Below are 19,783 nucleotides of genomic sequence, written 5' to 3'. Positions count from 1 at the left end.
ATTACATGTAATTCAAAATCAATCTATGCACCACTTTTTTGTTATATTTATACTTAAGTCAAAAATATAGTACATGTATATTTATTGCAAATAACAGATTGATAAGATATTTAAAAACGCTTTTTATTTGCAAATTTATTTTGATTTTAAGTCATTCTGAAATATTTTAATTCATTTTCAATGATTCAAAAATATAACCATAATACATGTGTAGTAAGGTATCCGTATATGGAACGATATCATCTTGTTCACTTGTCTCCAAGTAACTTCTCGATTGGTAGAAAAAAATTATTTCTCCTCCCACTTTCGTCCGAATGATTTAAATATATCATTATAGATATTTTTGTTGTTGAAAATAATTTTTCTATGGTACAGCTATCTTGTCCAACACCTGGCTTCGAAATGAAGATAACATTTTTACTGTGCCTGGTCTGCATGTTAGTATCCGTTTTAAATGCACAAAGAGGTATGCAACTTAAAGATATCTCAGATTTTTTATGGATTTTAAACGGTCATTTTTGTTGAGTAAAGCTACGATCTTTTCCCACCATGAATTGCACAAGTAAATTACTTTGATTATGTAGATTTTATTAGCCAGACGAACTTTTGAGGATAGGGGGAGTCAGAAATAAAGAGAGAATGTTTATGAATTGATAGAATTTAATATAAAATACATGTGTTCTCAAAACTTTGTACCGAATGTCTATAATTATACTATGTTCTGGAATTTTTCCTGAAAAACGTTCAGGTATCAAACGGACCAATATGGACTAGAAAAAAATGACAGTGGTCGCTGATTGAAAGGAAATCAATTCATGTGCAAGACTTACATTTGAAGGATTAATTTTCAGGTTATGGTACCCAGTCCTAAATATTTGCAATTTTTCCTACCTTAAACGCCTATCATTCTATTTTGAATATTTATGATATTAACATATATGTATATTGTTTTATCTAGGGTCAAATTCGACTGTTGTAAATGTTGCTTGAGCACGTACTAAAATTATTGGAAAAATCCAAGGTAATGTAAATTTTTTTTTGTTTTATTTTCATCTTTGTTCATGAACGTTGATAATTTTATATTAATTAGCGAATCTCTGTTTATTTTCATTTCCGTCATGGTTTAAGTGCAAAAGTAGGCTGTAAATTAGTTTAGAAGCTTATAATAAGTCGCCTACACTTAACAGAAATTCAAAGATTAAGTACAAAAAAAAAAACAGAAAAAAAACAAAAAAAAAAAAAAAAAAAAAAAAAAACAAACAAACAAACAAACAAACAAAATATAAACAGACTATAATTTTCCATAAATAATTTTTTATAAAAAAAATTTTAAAAGTCTAACCAGACTTCCTTTACATATTTTATTAGGTATTCATGTGATGCATTCATTTACAGCAAAATTTTTACAAGAAAGCATCTAATTTGGATGTAAATGATTTTTTTCATTTTCTTTGAAAAAATACAAAAAAATTCATATAAAATAATTAACAGCTAATGTCGGCCTTTCAATGCTGAAACCATTGTTTAAAAATGTTGACTCAGAGATCTATAAAATAAGAAGTTGGTGCGGCATTCCTCCTTAATCACTGGGTATTTTCAGAACATGATTTCCATACCGTTTTCCTGTCTCTTCTATCTAGAGTATGAAAAGTGATAAAAGATACTGATAAATTTAATTTTGAATTTACATCCCTCACGAAAGATTCATATGGCAGTCTATAGAGTCAATATATGTTTGTCTGCACGTAGTCTAAGTAATGTTTTACGATATATAGAACCGATAAAGTCCCGAAATATCCATAGAAAGCAACCAACAGCATCTAAGGTAAGTACTGTCATTAAAAAGTTGTTATCACTAAACTGCTTACACTTGAACTTTTTTTTGGTTTCATATTTCTGTAGAATAGATTTCCTGAATCTTTGATATATAAGATTACTTAGAAAACAGCTAAATAAGCAATAATAGACTTTGTATGTTTTTAATAAATACGCCTAACGGTGAAGAAACCATTTAACGAATCATAATTTAACTTGACCTTTCTTATTTCAATCTTGGTATATAAAAAATAAATAGTTTTTTTAAAATTGCAAATATGTTCTCAAATATTAATTACGGTTAATGTTTGAGGGCTTTGTTCTCAGAACAAGGAAAGTTAATCAACTCTAAGAACTTTTTTATATTCAAAATGAAAGATGTAGAGATATCGAACAGTGTTCGAACTCAAATTTTCATTAAACATTGCAAAATCTAAAACAACAGAGGTGGGATCAGGTGCAATGGTATAGTGGAGTGAACACACATGCCAACTGGGTCACACCCACCTTTATTTTCTTTCCTGAATAATGATGAATGGATAATTTTTTATCTTCTTAAATCTCTATATTTCTTACAGATTAACATTCAGAAAGGTTAGCTGAAATATACATTTTCGAGGTAAAGAGGAAGAGCATTTTGTAAGATTTTGTCACATTTGTCAAAAATATGTGCAAAAGTTTGTACATAATTAAATATTATAAAGAATACTTTACAAAGTCCCAATTAAACAATATAAAAAGTGAGAATACAAAGTATCTTAGCTCCAAATAAATTAACAACTTCTTTGTATTTTAAGGTTTGATTCTTTATGCTTTATTTATTCAAATCAATCATAAATTAATCAATGCATAACATTCTTGTTTGTGTTACATGTTTATAATTATACATGTATATACTTCAGCATCGTCGCAAACCACGGCCATTATGTACGGTCCTCTCCCATTCTGGAGAAAGAGAGCTATATGCGGACTCCGGGCCGTGGCTTGAAAGGATAATACTTCAGGAAATAATGTTTCTAATGCAATGTGCAGCACTATATTTCCTACATGTAATGAGAATATTTTTGCAGTAATAATGCTTACGAAAATAAATTTATGATTGACACTTGAGTATTTGAAATCTTGGATGTAAAGTTTAATTGTAATGCTACCAAAATTTGATTTTTCTTTGGGAGGGGGGGGATTAAAACCCTCTGCAGTAATTAATAAATATGTCAGTCAAAAATGAAAGAGTGATTGACTCTAATTATAAGGCCATTATTAGAGAAAATTGGACGGAAAACTTCATCAATGCGCGTAGCGCATTGATGAAAAAGTTTTCCGTCAAATTTTTTTTTGATACATCGATCAAAGAAAAAATTATTACATTCATTTCTTAAAGATTTTGAGAAAAAAAAATCTTAAATTTTGTATTTAGAATTGTTCATTGGAATCACATTTACATTTTCTGATGCTACTTATTGATTTGTAATTGAATATAATTGTACTTTATTATGGCAATTTTATGAAATTCTGTATATGAAGAAATCTTCATAGATTGTAGAATTTGTTTTTATCTTTTCAACTTTATCAATAAAATATGTTCAATTTAAGCTAACTATCTTAAACTATGATGTCTGGGTTAGGGTAAGCGTAGATGATTTTAATGGATATTAAGATATAGCTTTCTGAATTGTCTAATACAATATATAGATAAATGAATTTTAAGCAAAACTTAATTTAATTGATACTTATATCCTTGAGCACATTTTAATGCTAAATTAGATGAATTTTAAAACTCACGCTCTAGGGAATTGAATCTGAAGTAAAGAATACACCTTATTTAGGATTCAATTATGTTTCATAATTACTATTTTAAAACTAGGCATTAGAACGTCATTACTACTCAAAGTCTTTTGAACTGTTCGAGGACGTTGGACCGATTGATCTGATAAATTTTTATATCATTTAGATAGGTCAGCCCCCTTATCTATTGTGTATCACGAATTCTGGAACATCTAAAAATATGGCGGCCTACATTGTTCTTAGTCTTATATTAGTACAGGTTTTTGAAATTAACGGTAAGCCTTTTTTATGTTAAAAACCCATGTGTTTCAGATAATTTTTATTAAGCATTTACTTAACTAAATTACAATTTATAAAAATAACTTTTGAATGCTTGCTTTATCCTTTATAATTTGGAAGATTTTGTTCTTAAAAGTCAGATATATATCTGAACTATAATTATGTATAACATTCAGAAATCTTCAAAATATAAGCTTAAAAACAATTGGGAAAATGCCAAATATTTATAGCTTAAAGTGTTAAAAGATAATCAAGTATTAATCAGAACTATGTTTAGAAGATGTGGATCAAAGGTTAAATGAATCAATAAGATATACAGTTGTAGCAGACTTTTGCGAAGAAAATATTTAGATGAAAGATCTGAGGTACAGTACAATTCAAAAAACGTTATCGAGTACAAAGCGTCGCATCAATTGTTCAGACTCTAGATTGGAACTTTGTCGGTACTTTTAAGCACTAATCTCAAAATTTTACTTACTGTGACTTTGATTACTTTAAGTTTTAATTGATAATTTCTTCAAAACCGGTTATTAGAACTCATCGGCTTGTAATTCGGACCATCAATATATAAGTACGAGATAATCAAACCAAACATCGATTTTTCAATTGTTTTCAGAGGGTTAAATTTAACGTAATCATACAGCTTCGAAAGTGTGGACTCTCTTGGTTGAAAGAGTGCTTGCAAAAACCGAATTATTTATCTAAGACTTAAAGAGTGTATTTTGAATTTCAAAAAATAAAAAGTTTAGATGACCTTTCAGTAAAAGTAGGAGTCACATATAGCTTAAACCTCGAATTTAACTTCTTTTTAAGCAAACCATGTAATTTGATTAAGAATTTTTACATTACTTGTTATTTGTTGTGTTAGTGTGTCTTTCTCTGGAGAAAAATGTACAATTTCATCATGTGCACAACTTGTAAATGTTTTTCATTTGGTCTGTGGATCCTACTCTATATTTTTTAAATGTAGTTTCATCCAGTACAGTGTATTACTTGTGCAGGTCTATGTCACTTTAACTGTGTGTCGCACTCTGTAGGTTTTGCGTTTACAGTGTAAGTTTCATCTTTTACTGTACATTTATTATAGTTGTTTGTCATCTGGTTGGTCTGTCGCTAGATAAAATTAAAATTTCATTCTGTATTGTACATTACTTGTAGCTGTATGTCATTTGAACTGTTTGTCACTCTGTGTAGGTTTAACGTTTTCAATGTAAGTTTCATCCTATACTGTAGATTACATGTATTTCTAGTTGTAGGTCATCTGCATATTGTGTCTTACTCGCTAGATGAATGTAGAATTTCATCCTGCATTGTACTTTACTTGTAGCTGTATGTCATTTGAACTGCTTATCACTATCTGTAGGTTTAACGTTTACAGCGTAAGTTTCATCCTATATACCGGTAGTACATTTCATGTAGCTGTATGTCATTTGAACTGTGTATCGCACTCTGTAGGTTTTACGTTTACAGTGTAAGTAACATCCCATACTGTACATTTCTTGTAGCTGTATGTCATCTGGACGGGGTATCTTACTCAGTCGGAGACACGTGGGTAGCAGACGATGGCTGTAACCTGTGCACGTGCTACCAATCCGGGATGCATTGTACAACAGGCGACTGCACATTTCCCCGTGAGTTGCAACTTTTAAATACACAATGTTCAAATCAATTAACATGGCCTTAGCGTTCTTCATCTTTAGATTCCACCAGTATATTCCATTGTTAAGCATTGATCGGTTATTGTTGTTTCATATTAACCTCAAGCTTTAAGAAAGACTTCTATATGTTATGAAACTTTCATATCTAGTCCAGTAGTTTCTGAAAAAGATTGGAAACTTTTTGTCTATAAATTGCTGTGTTTACTAGACTAAGAGCGGTCCAGTTCTACTCAAAAACGTCTAGATGTATACAGACTTGATTCCTTTACCTGAAAGTTCTTGCATATAAATTTGACTAATCAGACATTATGGTATTCTTCATCAAATTATCAAAGATAATATAAGTTATTTTTGTAGTGCCATCTTTTTGCTGTATACCTACTGTTTTTATATTTTTTGCAAATATTGTTTATCTGTAAATTTAGGGGATCAGTATATTAATATGTATTTGTGCGATTACCTATTGATCTGATCCCCTATCATGTGATGTATATATTTTTTCTTATTTCGTCATTTTGATAAATGACATATTTCATCTCAACAATGGTGTATCACGAATTTTTTTTATTTGATTACATCTCAGCAAAAACAGAGCTGCTTTGAGATTGTGCAGCATGAAGAAACATAAATCCCACTATGTTAGCCTGTATTTGATGTATTTTGCATGCTTACATAGACAGGTGCCTCTATCACGGAAGGAGTTATGTAGAAGGGGACCGGTTCCTGGCATCTGACGGGTGTAATCACTGCCTGTGTACACTACACGGGGCTGCCTGTACAGAAATGGCATGTGCTGTCTCCGAAACAACAACAGCTGCTCCCCAACCTGTAGGCAAACGTAAGGACATTTACTCAAACACACCTAGAAGTCGCAACATTGCTTTGATACACTGATAACATTTTTTGCTATAAAATGGCGTACTTTCCGAAGGGATAGGGGTATTTTTGTTGTTTTCTAAGTTTAAAAGAAAACCACGAATTTGTGTTAATCTTAAAGAGAACATTTTGGCATACATGTAGGTGGCAATAAGAGCTCAAACGTACAACAAAACATCTCATAGCCACGATATCAAATTATTATATCAATTTCATGGAAAGGGTTTATAAAGGCCATGCTTGCTGCCTAATCCATTTATGTATCTTTCACATAATAAGATATGTTCAAATCAAAATGAAATATCAATAGGAAATCAAAATTACTTTTCTCAAAAAACAAAACTCTGGTCATACGAAAAATAAATGGTTTTGCTGTATTACCGCTATCAAATCATAACAAAACTGGTTTTACAAGTCTTCAGGTTTTTTATTAATCATATAATAATTTAAGATATCTTGGTTTAATGTAGGTGAGATGACGACCACAGCTACCGTCCCTCAGACCGGAGGTTGCCATTATAACGGTAAGACGTACTGGGCGGGCGACAGCTTCCGGGCGACAGATGGATGTAACACGTGCTATTGTTCAGCGCATGGTGGCGCCCTCTGCACAGAAATGTTCTGTGGCCCAAGTATGACTGTATATTAATTAATGAATTCGGAATATTATTCACTAAATTCTTAATTTATTAATTAGAGAAGATTTGAATGTTTATTATTCAATAATATTCATATGTAGCAAAATACGAAGTAAAGTTGTATGACTTGATTTTTTTCTTTAAGTGTTACTCTGCCATTACAACGGAACTGATCACAAGTCCGGAAGTACCTACCCTTCGATGGATGGGTGTAATACATGCACCTGCACAGAATCCGGTCTAACAGCGTGTACAGAGAGGGCTTGTCTCAGAGGTTCGTATATTTGTATATAATGAATTTTAAAGAAATAAGAAAGAGTAAATCTTTAGTAGATGTACCTATGATTTGATTTGAACACATTTCATTATCTAGCAATAACATAAATGGATTGGGCAGCAGGCATAGCCTAATATAAGCCCTCTCCATAATAGATGTACCTATAAATAAAGTAAGAAAATATATTGTTATAAATGATTAAACTTGGATTAATATGAATAAGATTGTCTCAGTCTGTACAATGAAAGTAAACCAGTCTCTTAAAATTCTGTTCAAAATTTTATTCTTTTGGTTTCAGAAGAAAATTTTTATAAAATAGATTTTTTACTCATTTCAGTTTAATAGTTTTTTCAACGGACAGTCAGATGCTTTTCTGGCTTATACATTCGAATTTTGTTCTCAAGCCCTTTCTTTTGTCGCTGTTTGGATTGAATCTTTGCAATGATCTGACGAAATCACATTTATATTCTTTTTTTATTTTTAAATATGAATTTCCTAGGTTGCACCTACAATGGACGCCAATACGAGCAGGGGGTTACTTTTAACAGTGTGGATGGATGTAATATTTGCAAATGTTCAGATGATGGGAGCTATTCCTGCACAACAAAATTGTGCATATCAAGTAATAACAAACTACCTCCAATTACAGCAATCTTAATGACTTTGTATGATGAATAAGTAGCAGTTTTATTCTTCATTTTTGAATTCATACATGTTCGATCTACTTATCATATTTGCTAAGACTATCAATTAATTCAGAGTTTTTTTCTTATCTTCTTGAAAAGGAGATACAGAGAATAAAGTATCTCGCTTGCATGATTAAGTTGTCTTTATGTGCGTAACAGAAGTGGTTTTATTGTCATCGTGATCGATGTCAAATTCTGTCTTGATTAATATATATACTAGTACTTCTGTACATAAAAAATACAAGAATTCAAAAATATCAATAAAACATCTTTTACATGTAGTGTGAGAAAATATTATCATATCCTATTCAAAGACGTAATGATAAAAATAATTTCAGTTACTTGAGTAATTGACAAACTTAATAAAACATAAATCAAAATACTCTCATAAGCAGTCTGTATTTGTACGCATACTTCAAGTACAAAAGAGGGATCCAGCCATTCTAAAAAAACAGGATGCATTTAAGATCGAAGCGGCTACATGTAGCTGCAAAGTGTTAGATATCTATTCCCTATTTTTCATTGCATCAAATATTTATGCTACCTCTCCTCAGTAGGCTACATAGCTGTTGAGTTAACTTTTCGTTAAATAGCGTAGCTTTCCGTATTATCTACGCTGTTAATCTCATCCCTGCTAGAAGAGTTATCTGAATTCTTCCCTAGCTCGTCATCAAACATAACGTTAAACGTCACCAACACGAATCATGCCATTCTTTGACGTTCTTTGCTTTGTTTCAGAGGTCTGTGATTATAACGGGAAGACGTACAATGTCGGAGAAGGCTTCCCTGCTGACGACGGGTGTAACCGGTGCTTCTGCGCAGCAGGGGGCGTGGTCGCCTGTACTAAAATGTACTGCCCACCCTCAACACCAGCACCTAGTCAATAAATAAAATGTAGAAAAACTGGGTTGTGATAGTTGTCTTTTGAGTGGATTTTGTTCTTTTCTTTTCTTTCTGCATGGAAATATATCATTAATTAAACAACTACTCGTTTCGAATGATAAGATTCCAATAATAAAACGTCCATGGATCTCGTGGATAAGCAGAGCGGGGAAGGAGGCATTCTCCTTTGAATCTACTGTTACTGAGGATGCTTTCATTTATTTCTCCGAAACTGAAGAAGATGCTTCTGAATATATAGGTGTGTCAGCAGTTATTGTTGCTCTTCTTGTTTTTGATATAGATTCAGAGGTATCGACATTTTTTAAACGTTTAAACTTTGTGAATGGAATTTAACACAAACAAACGAATCAAGTTTTTAGAGAGTCGGGCTCGTTATTCACGTAGTTTCTGCAACTTGCGAAAAAAAAAAATTACATTTGCATGGTAACAAAGACTTAAAAGGTGTGTATAACAAGAATGATAATCGTCAATTTAAACAGCTGAAACTGGTGAGTAAAGTACTCCGAGTCGTCTCTGATACAAGCTAAAGGTTCTAAATAAACGCCAGGCATTAATACAAAACGTATTTAAAAATGCATCTGATTATTTTCAATTAAACCTTAACCTGGTTTCGCCGATCTATTTATAGATTTTTTATAGTGTATGTTTGTTTACATTAAAAAACCGTACTAGATGTACTTCGTTTTATGATAACTTTTCAGCTATGTGGCTGGACATTCAAACTGCTCTTGTCGGATTCTTTGTGGCTCTGTTCGTGTATTATATTCTGAAGAAAAATAGATACCGATTACCACCGGGACCTTTTGCTTTTCCGATCGTCGGCAACTACTCAGGTAGGGCATTATGGAACGCCGTACGTGCACTTATCTTTCTATTCAAAATAATTGCTTTGATTCTTTTGTCGATCTGTGTAACACTTAAATATTCAAATTTTTAAAATGATTTAGAGTTTGAGAATGTTAACATTGACGTTCAGATTTATAAATTTCAAAAGCTCGAAATGATATTGAAACTTAAATATTTTAGTTCAAAAATCTAAATTTTCAAATTTCCACACAGGTTTTCAATTTTTTTAATTTTATTTTTTGAATTTTACCTTAAATATTTAAAATTTAAATTTCTTTAAGAATTTTTGTATTTTAAACTTTTGAGTTTTTAATCTACCGTTTGTTCAGAATGTTTATGCTGTATAGTACAATAAAGTCAAGTACAATTTTTTGTCTTTTAATTTTTTTAACTGCTTCAAACTTCTAAATTTCAACTTTCAAAACCTTTTGAGTTTTTTGAAATTTGGTATTTTGATTCAAACATTCAAATTTCAAATAACCACGATTCTACTTTGAATTATTCAAAATAGCAAATTATCAAACCCGATTTGAAGGAATATCAGTTCAATATTCAAACTATCTAAAATCTCTTTTGTATGACCAAAAAAGTTTTTGAAATAGTTTCAAAAATCAAACCAGGTATGCAATTTGATATTTAAGATATTTGAATTAGAAGACTAAAAATCAAAAATATAAAAAGTCTTTTAGAATATATAAAATTTGAGTGTTTGAATCAAAGTACCGAATTTGTAAAAACATTAAAACGTTTGAGAGTTGAAATTTAGAAGTTTGAGGTTAATTTTAAGTAAACATAAGACAACATATTTTACTGAATGTGGATAGTTAAGCGTTAACTTTCTGAACGAACAGTATATTAAAATCTCAGAAGTTTAAAATACAAAAATCGTTTTTGAAAATTTGAATTTTAAACGTTTAAGGTAAAAATATGAAAAACAAAAATGTTAAAACCACTATGGATATTTGAAAAATTAGATGTTTGAACTAAAATGTTAAATTTCAATATACCAAAATGAGCATGAGTTTTTGAAATTTAGAAATTTATACTAATATATTAACATTGTATAACTCAAAATCATTTTAGAAATTTAAATTGTTAAATGTTAAACGGCCTCTTGTGGTACATATTTGGTATTTCATAACCCCGACTGATATTCTTTTTAAATAAAAATAGAGGCTCACATATTTTTAAATCAAATTAGTATAATATAGAACTATGGGGATTGAGGTGGGAGAATTTATTCAGAATTAACGGTTTACTAAACATTAAAAATATTCTACATCAGGATATATTCCCTCCCTTTATAAAATATGAATTAAGAGATACACAATATATTTTACTTCCATACAGTGAATCTTTAAAAACTATATTTGTTTTTAATATTTTATTTATTGAGTTATTTATCATTTACTATCGAATAAAGCACAAGTCCCTTTTTTATAACATTTAATTTTACTTATCGCATAAAAAACGTACTTTAACAGTTCGTGTATTATATCCTTAAACAGCATGTCTCAGAGAAAATCATCCAAAATAGTCCGGAAGAAAGTTTTTCCGATTTTTTTTTTTAGCCAAATCAAGTATTTGCATAAAATGAAATCAGACAAATGTTTATTGAGCTAATCAAATTTTTAAAGTTTTTCAAAGTTTTATGGCCTGTAACTAAAACTAGGATGGAATATTCTGTTCGTTATCCCCATATATTTCACTGAAAATTTCAACATGTAAAAATGAAATGTTAACAAAATTTCATATCCGATTTTTGTTATTTTAAAGCAGTTATCAACTTCTGATTAATTGATTGAAAGCATGTTTTTTTTTAATATTCCAATAATGATTTGTCAATTTTTGATCTACTTACACATCAAAAATTCATTTTATTTGGAAAACAAGTAAAAACTGAAGTTTTAAGTTTAAGGGCAAAATCATTCACATTTACATTTAGATGTGATCTGCTGATTAATGAGAACAAGAGAATAGCAAAAATCACCTCTTTATGTACAAAACAAAGTACGAAATCACTGGCTTTATGACAAAACTGTGTCACTGAATAAATGTAGCTCTTAGGAGCTTTTAATTATTGTTTTTTTTTCATATCAGACTTTTAAAATAATTTTTTTCTTCAGATAACAATACTTACCATTTAAATCTGGATCAGGACACTTGTCTTTTTATGTACAGGGCCAAAAAAATCTTCTGCTTGTTGACAAATGTTGCTACAAGAAGTGAAAGTTAATCAATTGTAAATTATTTATAATTTACCCAGGTTAGTTATACATTTTGCATTAGCAGTTGAAACCTCTCCAACATATAGTATACTAATTAATTAAGTATCACATTGTGCATGATAAAATGTTCCGTATAAACTGTCTCTTATGAGTTCATATTATCATGACCCATTACCTTTTTAAAATATCATTTTGCAAAAATTTGTATTCATTTTGAATTTCAATTAGAAAAAAAATGTGTGATAATATTTGGATTAAAAAAATACCTTTTCGTTCTTTGAATACCTGGCACTTTTATATACTCTTTAGTTCAGACTTATTTTGAGAAGCACCCTATTTCACTACTTGCACAATCCTGTAATTCAAAAAAGTATAAATCACATATATGCAAATCAATGCATATGTGCAGTTGAATGTTGATTATTTTTAATTAGAAAAAGTATTATTTTACGCCAACTCTCAACAACACATCAAACAATAAATATTACTGTTCCTAGTTATAAAATTTTCATGCATTATTTAAATTTCCATTACAAATTCTATATACATTGTACGTACATTTGTAGGTCACTTCAGATATTGAAAGTAATATGAATTGCAACTTTGATGTCCCATTTTTTTTATTATTGCAGAATTGTAATAAACTATTTCAAGAACAGAGAAAAAGAATATTTATACTCTTCTGTTGTTCATATTTGCGATGAAAGGACTTTTTTATAACCTATGATTGAAGCAATATAGCATTATCATTGTCCTAAACAATGTTGATTTCTTAAATAATACTAATTTGCTTGTACGGAAACACTTCTTTTCTTCTGAAACATTTTAATACTTCATTTTAGTTTTATTGAGCATGAAGGTTTAAATTAAATATAATCTATCATTATAACACATTATATATATATTTAAATGGCAAAATAAATTCTTAAAAATGCAACTCAGTAGTCATCAGAGATTGGCCTACTGTCAGATGCCTCTGTTTCTCGTTAACCTCGGGGTAGCAGAAGCTTCTTCTTCGCCAGTTTAACCCCCGAAGTTAACTGTATGGCTTTGATAGATTCTACTTTTAACTAGAGGTACTGTGAGCAATGAGCTCTCTAAATGATACCCCTCGCCTCCCATATGGTTATAACTGATGACGAAGTCCTTGTTTTGCCGCGGCCGCGAAACCCAAAATATGTGTCGGATCAAAAAGTAAATAGGAGGTGCACAATGGCAATATGTAATAAAGATTCTTTGAAAGTTCCATTAAATTTCACTCAGTGGTATAAGAGAAGTTGTGGATAAGAGATGGGTACCCTAGAGCGTAACAGACGGACGGACATACCGATTACAGTATACCCCCCTCCCCACTTTTCAAGCAGGGGGTATAAATATACATGTACCACGTCAACATGGTCATGAGAAAAAAATGAGGAAAAAAAATCCACATTTCACAACAAAACCTCCCGTCGGTCCATAACTTTTTTCATACAGTCTGATACCATAGGGGCTCGGTCGGAGCTTTAAAGAAGCGCAGATAGTATGATGGATCCTAGATACAGTCATGATGGACCCTAGATACAGTCATGCAAATAAAATACTTGACATACACGAAACGAAATGTTTAACTGTTTAAAACATCTCCGAAATCGCATTGTTCTTGGCGACCGTGACACATTAGAATTATGTCATTTCCCCCTTTTTTATATGCAGACTTCCACTACTGGAGATAACTCTTATATACCCTTACTCATTCTCATTATCTTATCATCTTTTATCATTTTCGGAGTAATTTTGAGTTTAATCTACTTTTAAAATTTTATAGACTTTCAAAATATAACTTTAGACTAAACTATGTTTATTGGTCATGAAATAAACCCAAATTATTATCATTATACCCCCCGCTTGAAAAGTGGGAGGGTATATAGTAATCGGTATTTCCGTCCGTCTGTCCGTCCGTCTGTACGTCCGTCCGTCCGTCTGTTACGCTTTGGGGTACCCATCTCTTATCCGCAACTCCTCTCAAACTACTGAAGGAAATATGATGAAACTTTCACAGAATCTTTATTACATATTGCCATTGTGCACCTCCTATTTTACTTTTTGATCTGACATATATTTTGGATTTTCCAGAGGAAAACATGGATACTGCCATTATATTCACATGGGAGGCGTGGGGTATTATTTAGTGAGCTCATTGCTCACAGTACCTCTAGGTTGATCAATGTTGTGGTACAAATTGAGAGCTATGCTAACATGCTTCGGTCATTACTACAACAATGCATAAAATATACGAGTATGTGCACTAAATTGCCAAGGATGATTTTTTTTCATACATTTGGTAGAACATAAATCAATTATTATAAAAACATTATTTATCGGTAATCAAATTATTTTATCCCCAACGCTGTGCCACTGAGCTAAATATCTATATTAATTCTGAAGTTCACAATTTCGCCAAACATGTGGCTTCAGTATAGATTGCAGATAGTTGTAATCATTATGGAAATTAGGTATTTGTAATTTTTGACATATATGTATTTATGAAATAATAAAATACCGTTTTGAAAATAAATTTTTCAATGACTTTATCAGGCCCCAAACTTTCCTTTTTTTACCTACTATACAATGCCAATTATTGCTTAATATAGAAACTGGGTTGTTACGAAAAATAGAAGCAGCTGACAAACTTTTGAGATTTCATTTTATTATCCTGACACAACCCAGATCTTAAAAAAATATATGACAAAATGAAAAGCTCTATACACCCTCTTGGACGATTTTTCAGATTTTGCATGCTTTTCTCGGAGACAGACTGTTAAAGTGAAATACATTTTTGAAAATAGGTGATTCATGTGTCTGATTTTAATTCATATTTTATGCAGCCAACGTCTTCTTGAGGAATTGATAAAGTTTATAAGGGTATCGTTTTTGTTCGATTTTTATACAACTATAAGTTTACAAAATCTTCTCGACTATCGTCTCTAGGACGAATTTCTTTTTCACACAAATCGAAGCGTATCATGTCTACTATAAACTGCCATCAAGTTTAAAAAAGAAATAAAATACAATAATTATAAATATACTGGGTATTCAATTGTGTTCAAATAATGTATGTTTTCTTATAACAAATATATAATAAATAACAATATATTCATATAATAATCGATATTTTCATTTTAGTGTATACAAATCCACTCTATCACAGAGAAGTTGTTAAGTTATCCAAACAGTACGGACCAGTGCTACGTTTGAAGTTTGGTGAGAAGTATTTTAGCAATCAATACTTGGTCTTTTATTTCATTTAATTATTTATTTTTTAAATCAGAAAACCTTTGCAATTCAGACACTATTCCGAAATTAGAAATTATTTCAAGTAATCAAATCAAGTTAAGCACTTTCGGTTTAGATAATATTAGGGAAGATAATGGATTACAAAAGAATCATGTAGACATATATCTTTTTGATTAAATTTTAAAATAAAGTATGTCAAATGTTGTTTACGAAACGCAGTAGTTTAAACTTAACTTGTTCAATTTTTGTCAATTTAACTTAAAGTTTTAATGGATTCAAAATAATTTCAGCTTCAAGCCCAACTTAAAAATATATGTTTGCTTGCAATCTCTCGACTCAGATTGAAAAAAAGTCCGTTTGTGAGCTAGGTGGAAAAAAAAAATTTCCCGATATTTTAAAAACGTTATGTAATTTTTGTTTCTGTTTTTGAAATGCATAAGAATATTTGTTTCCAGGTTGTTGAGAAAAGTTTTGGATATTTTTAGGCAATCGGCCGGGAGAAGGCTTTGTCTCTTTTGAAATATGGCCTAGTAGAGCAATATAAGTAGAGCAATATAAGTGTAATTATTAAAATTCTTGAATGATGGAAATACATTGCTTTTTTTTTTAAATCCACAGGTCCGAAGACGTTTGTATTCATCAATGACTATGAGGCAGCTATGGAGGCGCTTGTTAAAAGAAAGACAGATTTCGCGGGAAGACCATCCTTGCGATCACGTAAAATATTTAATTTTGATATTTTTTTCAAAAATGTGCTACATTTGCTTAGTATCAGGTTTATACAACATCAACCTTTCAACTTTAAGCAAACTCCCCTATCAAAAAAAAAAAAAAATGTTCAACAGCAATTATTAATCAATTACATACTCGAATATTTTAACATTGCCGATTAAATATGTCGATTTTTTTTCAAAATGCACGTAGTTTGAACAGACTTTCTGAAATGGCGCAATCAAAAATAGAAAATGTATTCTATTGAAAACAACTTTTTATGCTTACAAAAGATTTCATTGTAAAAAATATAAAAGCAATAGAGATCAAGTAGGAAAAAATCTTTTGGTATTGCAACTTGTTATAATTTTCTCCCTTAGAAATCACTCAATGTTTTGCCTGATCCCTAATCCTTGTAGCTAACCTTTAATGCTTTAGAGGTTCTTGTTTGCTCTGCTGCAATATAAGCATTGTATAATGGACTATTTCTATATCTCCATATATGTCATTTTTTGTTCAGTTGAGGTCTTCTCAGAGGGCAGTGGAATCTCATTTTCTCCATACTCTGAACCCTTGAAGATAAACCGTAAAGTGGCCAGTGTCGTATTAAGGCATCCTTCTTCATATTCAAACTAGTTATATGTGTACTTTTCCATAGAATGCAAAAACGAAAATTTTTCTGAAAACTTTTTTCATATTGTATATCTAAAAATATTTTTACGATATTTTAACGAAGTATTCATTTCCAGGAACTTTTTGAAGAGCAAAGTTATGGATGAAATAATTAAAAGAAAATGATTCAGTTTATTGAAAGAATGTCCGCCGAAAATAAACCCATAACAGCGAAAGAATACTTAAACAAGATTCAATTCCATATTCTTTTTACTCTATGCTTTGGACAAAGGTAGGTTTCGAGCCTTCTTTAGCTCTTTAAAAGCAATTTATTTATTAAGCTTGGGGTAGAAAAACATATCATTTTAAATTTGATTATCTACTATACGGTTTGAGCGTGTCAGATGTATGAATAATTTGTTAATATGTGCTATTTTACACCCATTGTAATATCAAAGAAATGCAGCATACACTTTATTCAGTCCGTAAAGTGAAAAAATATTAAGACAAAAATATTTGAACTGCTGATTTTCTACTCTGAAAAGTTGTACAATTATATTTTTTCTAATATGCTATGTCCAAAATGAATTAACCTTATTTAATTTAAGTTATCCGTTTTCAAAGAAGTAAATCGTTTCTTATAAAATTTCAGAATTAATAATGTAATTATTGTATACCTTTACTGTAAATGACATGCTTCCATATATAGTCAAAACTGACGATGTTATAGATTTAATATATATATTTTGTTTCCTCTTTTCTAGATCAATTGATACTTAAACGTTACATTTTCAATTTCTATCATAACTAACATTCTTCCATAACTTAGAAGTACACTTGTTGTGAATTACTGAGTATTGTTTTCCCTATCGATAAAGTCAAGGTTTTATGAAATAAAACGTGTTATTGTAGAACAGACGAAGAAATAGAAAGTTTTATTCGGAGAGTAGAAGAGATTAATAAAACCTTTGGAGGAGGATTTTTGGAAGATATCTATCCTATTTTTGAGAAACTGTGGCCATCTAAAAATTATTGCCTCTATCTAAAATTGGTGAACAATTTATTACACATCTTTTACGGATATTTAGAGGAACACAAAAGTTCATTTGATAAAAGTGAGTACATATCTGATTACTTTATTGAAACTATATTAAATATATGTTCTGGCTTATATATAATAATTGTACTGAATGTGCGGATGGTGAATGTTTAACATTTCAAGTCCGTTTTCGGGAATATTTTTCAGACTTCTGACCGAAAAATTGGTCTAAAGATTTTGTCGCACATTTCTTTACGACTTAAATGCTCTTTTCATAATGCACTGGTACTCAAAATTAACTATACATGTGTATATTTCTGTGATTAAAAACATTTTAATATTTTTTTTCAATAACAAAATTCATGTAAAGTCAACTCTTTAAATCTGAGACAGTTTCAAGCTTTTGCAGCATTTGAATGGATTTATTTCAGATAACATCCGGGATATAACAGACCAACTGCTTTTGTCTCGAAACGAGGCTGATGATTCCCGCGATGAAGTGGTTGTGAAAGTTATGAACGACACTCGTATTCTACAAACCGTTTTAGCTATCTTCTACGGTAAGTCAGTGAGTCGACCTCTAATTACTAGTCGGAAATGGAAATATTTGTTTTATTGATTCACTATAAGATATTCATTTGAAAAAAAAAAAATTACAGCTGGGGTCGATACAACAAGAATGACAATGGACTGGTTTATCTGTTTTATGTCAGGACACCCGGAAGTACAGGAAAAATGTAGACAAGAAATCGATGCTGTCATAGGTTTGTGTTTTAAGTGAAGGTTTTCGTTTATCATGATTATAATTTTGTCCGTTATTTTTATGTAAACAAGATATATTTTGAATAGGTAATTTTTTTCAAATAATTAACAATTATCTGATTACAACAGCCTTTCTCCATTTTTACTTAATCTCATTATAATCAGGATCTAGACGCCCGTCAATCTATGATCGACCAAACTTACCATTCACGGAAGCCTGCGTGTACGAAACTCTGAGGCTTGGAAATGTAGCAGCCGTTGGCTTACCACACTCCACTCTGTGTGACACCCAGGCTGGTGGATACGACATTCCAAAAGACACCACGGTCATGATTAATATATATGCTATCCACTTGAGCCCAAAGTATTGGAAAAACCCCGAGAAGTTTGATCCACAGCGCTTCCTGACAGCAGATGGGAAACTGGAGGGAAAACAAGAGGGTTGGTTGCCGTTTGCAGCAGGGGTGAGGTCATGTCTAGGGGAAGCTATGGCAAAAACGGAGATTGTCACGATGTGCGCGTATCTTCTGCAAAGATTTGAGTTTAGATTACCTAATGGGGTGGATCCAGATTTTACAGGGGTGTGTAGCGGAATTAGTGGAACTGAAGTTCCCACGTCGTATAAAGTTGTTCTGAAAGATCGCTTTGTATAAAGAAAAGTATTTATCTGTTCGATTTTTGCTTTACCTTTATAATCACATATGTATGTGTTTACTTCCGTTAGTGACATAGGCTCATGTTAGATGAACAGTATATTTTCAATTTTATTAAAGAAGCTATCTTTAGTAAGTGTAAGTCCTTTTTTGTATTTGAGACCATATGCATCGTGTACAATTAAATACATGTATATGAAAGCCCTATCCTTTCTTTCTTTTGCAGAGTTTATGATAGAGGTAAGCTATTTGAATGCATAAGTAAGGGACAACAAGTGCCCCCCCCCACTATGTCTTGTATTTTAAAGTTTATAATTATTGCAACAGAGTGATAGTTTTAGGCTTTAATTTAGTCCCTTACTATGCAATGTAGTATCTTAATCCATTAGTTTCTCTCTGGAGAAGTCATTTGGTATTGAAATTATTTGACATCTTCATGAATACAAGTATTATGGCTTTTTACTTGCTACTGATTTGGAAAGGGGTTTTTAAAATGCTTGAAAATTTAAAAAAAATTACTCTAAGCAACTCTTCCAATTAAACGGAATCATATTCTTTTTAAATAATGGCATGAAAGATTAATACAGAAATATAAAACGTCACAAAACAAAAAATGTCTGTATGCAAATCTGTAACGGAATGATTTGATAAAATTATGACAAGAAAAATGAAGTCGGATAGAAGGTCACGTTTTGAGGATCAGTTAATGCATTTTAAATTTCAAGAAGTTGGTTAGAAA

At 30.9% G+C, this 19,783-nt stretch overlaps 2 protein-coding genes across 2 annotated transcripts; both read left to right on the top strand.

The window, feature by feature from the left end:
- Positions 1 to 3,767: 3,767 nt before the first annotated feature.
- LOC134280143 (kielin/chordin-like protein) lies at positions 3,768 to 8,911 on the top strand. The gene is made up of 7 exons (XM_062762570.1): positions 3,768 to 3,875; positions 5,385 to 5,510; positions 6,214 to 6,375; positions 6,884 to 7,045; positions 7,197 to 7,325; positions 7,828 to 7,950; positions 8,753 to 8,911. The coding sequence occupies exons 1-7, from the start codon at positions 3,821 to 3,823 to the stop codon at positions 8,899 to 8,901; spliced, it is 906 nt and encodes a 301-aa protein (XP_062618554.1). The 5' UTR covers positions 3,768 to 3,820; the 3' UTR covers positions 8,902 to 8,911.
- A 415-nt stretch (positions 8,912 to 9,326) lies between these two features.
- Positions 9,327 to 19,181, top strand: LOC134280149 (steroid 17-alpha-hydroxylase/17,20 lyase-like). Its single transcript, XM_062762577.1, has 10 exons — positions 9,327 to 9,405; positions 9,619 to 9,750; positions 15,157 to 15,234; positions 15,886 to 15,984; positions 16,499 to 16,605; positions 16,770 to 16,882; positions 17,503 to 17,705; positions 18,061 to 18,189; positions 18,289 to 18,393; positions 18,557 to 19,181. The coding sequence occupies exons 2-10, from the start codon at positions 9,621 to 9,623 to the stop codon at positions 19,042 to 19,044; spliced, it is 1,452 nt and encodes a 483-aa protein (XP_062618561.1). The 5' UTR covers positions 9,327 to 9,405; positions 9,619 to 9,620; the 3' UTR covers positions 19,045 to 19,181.
- Positions 19,182 to 19,783: the final 602 nt, after the last annotated feature.

The sequence above is a fragment of the Saccostrea cucullata genome, unplaced genomic scaffold (assembly GCF_032062105.1).
Source record: "Saccostrea cucullata isolate Sc308-1 unplaced genomic scaffold, CSIRO_AGI_Scuc_v1 ctg429, whole genome shotgun sequence".
NCBI lineage: Eukaryota > Metazoa > Mollusca > Bivalvia > Ostreida > Ostreidae > Saccostrea > Saccostrea cuccullata.
Note: the sequence above shows the minus strand (reverse complement) of the source record. Positions and strands in the feature narration are given on the sequence as shown.

Bases quoted from the DNA above. Each gene is read 5' to 3' on its own strand.
- LOC134280149 (XM_062762577.1), top strand. From the start codon at position 9,621: ATGTGGCTGGACATTCAAACTGCTCTTGTCGGATTCTTTGTGGCTCTG. The intron at 17,706-18,060 runs GTGAGTACATAT...GATTTATTTCAG, and splicing joins CAAAAGTTCATTTGATAAAA to ATAACATCCGGGATATAACA. The intron at 18,190-18,288 runs GTAAGTCAGTGA...AAAAAATTACAG, and splicing joins CGTTTTAGCTATCTTCTACG to CTGGGGTCGATACAACAAGA.
- LOC134280143 (XM_062762570.1), top strand. From the start codon at position 3,821: ATGGCGGCCTACATTGTTCTTAGTCTTATATTAGTACAGGTTTTTGAA. The intron at 7,046-7,196 runs GTATGACTGTAT...TTTTTCTTTAAG, and splicing joins AGAAATGTTCTGTGGCCCAA to TGTTACTCTGCCATTACAAC. The intron at 7,951-8,752 runs GTAATAACAAAC...GCTTTGTTTCAG, and splicing joins AACAAAATTGTGCATATCAA to AGGTCTGTGATTATAACGGG.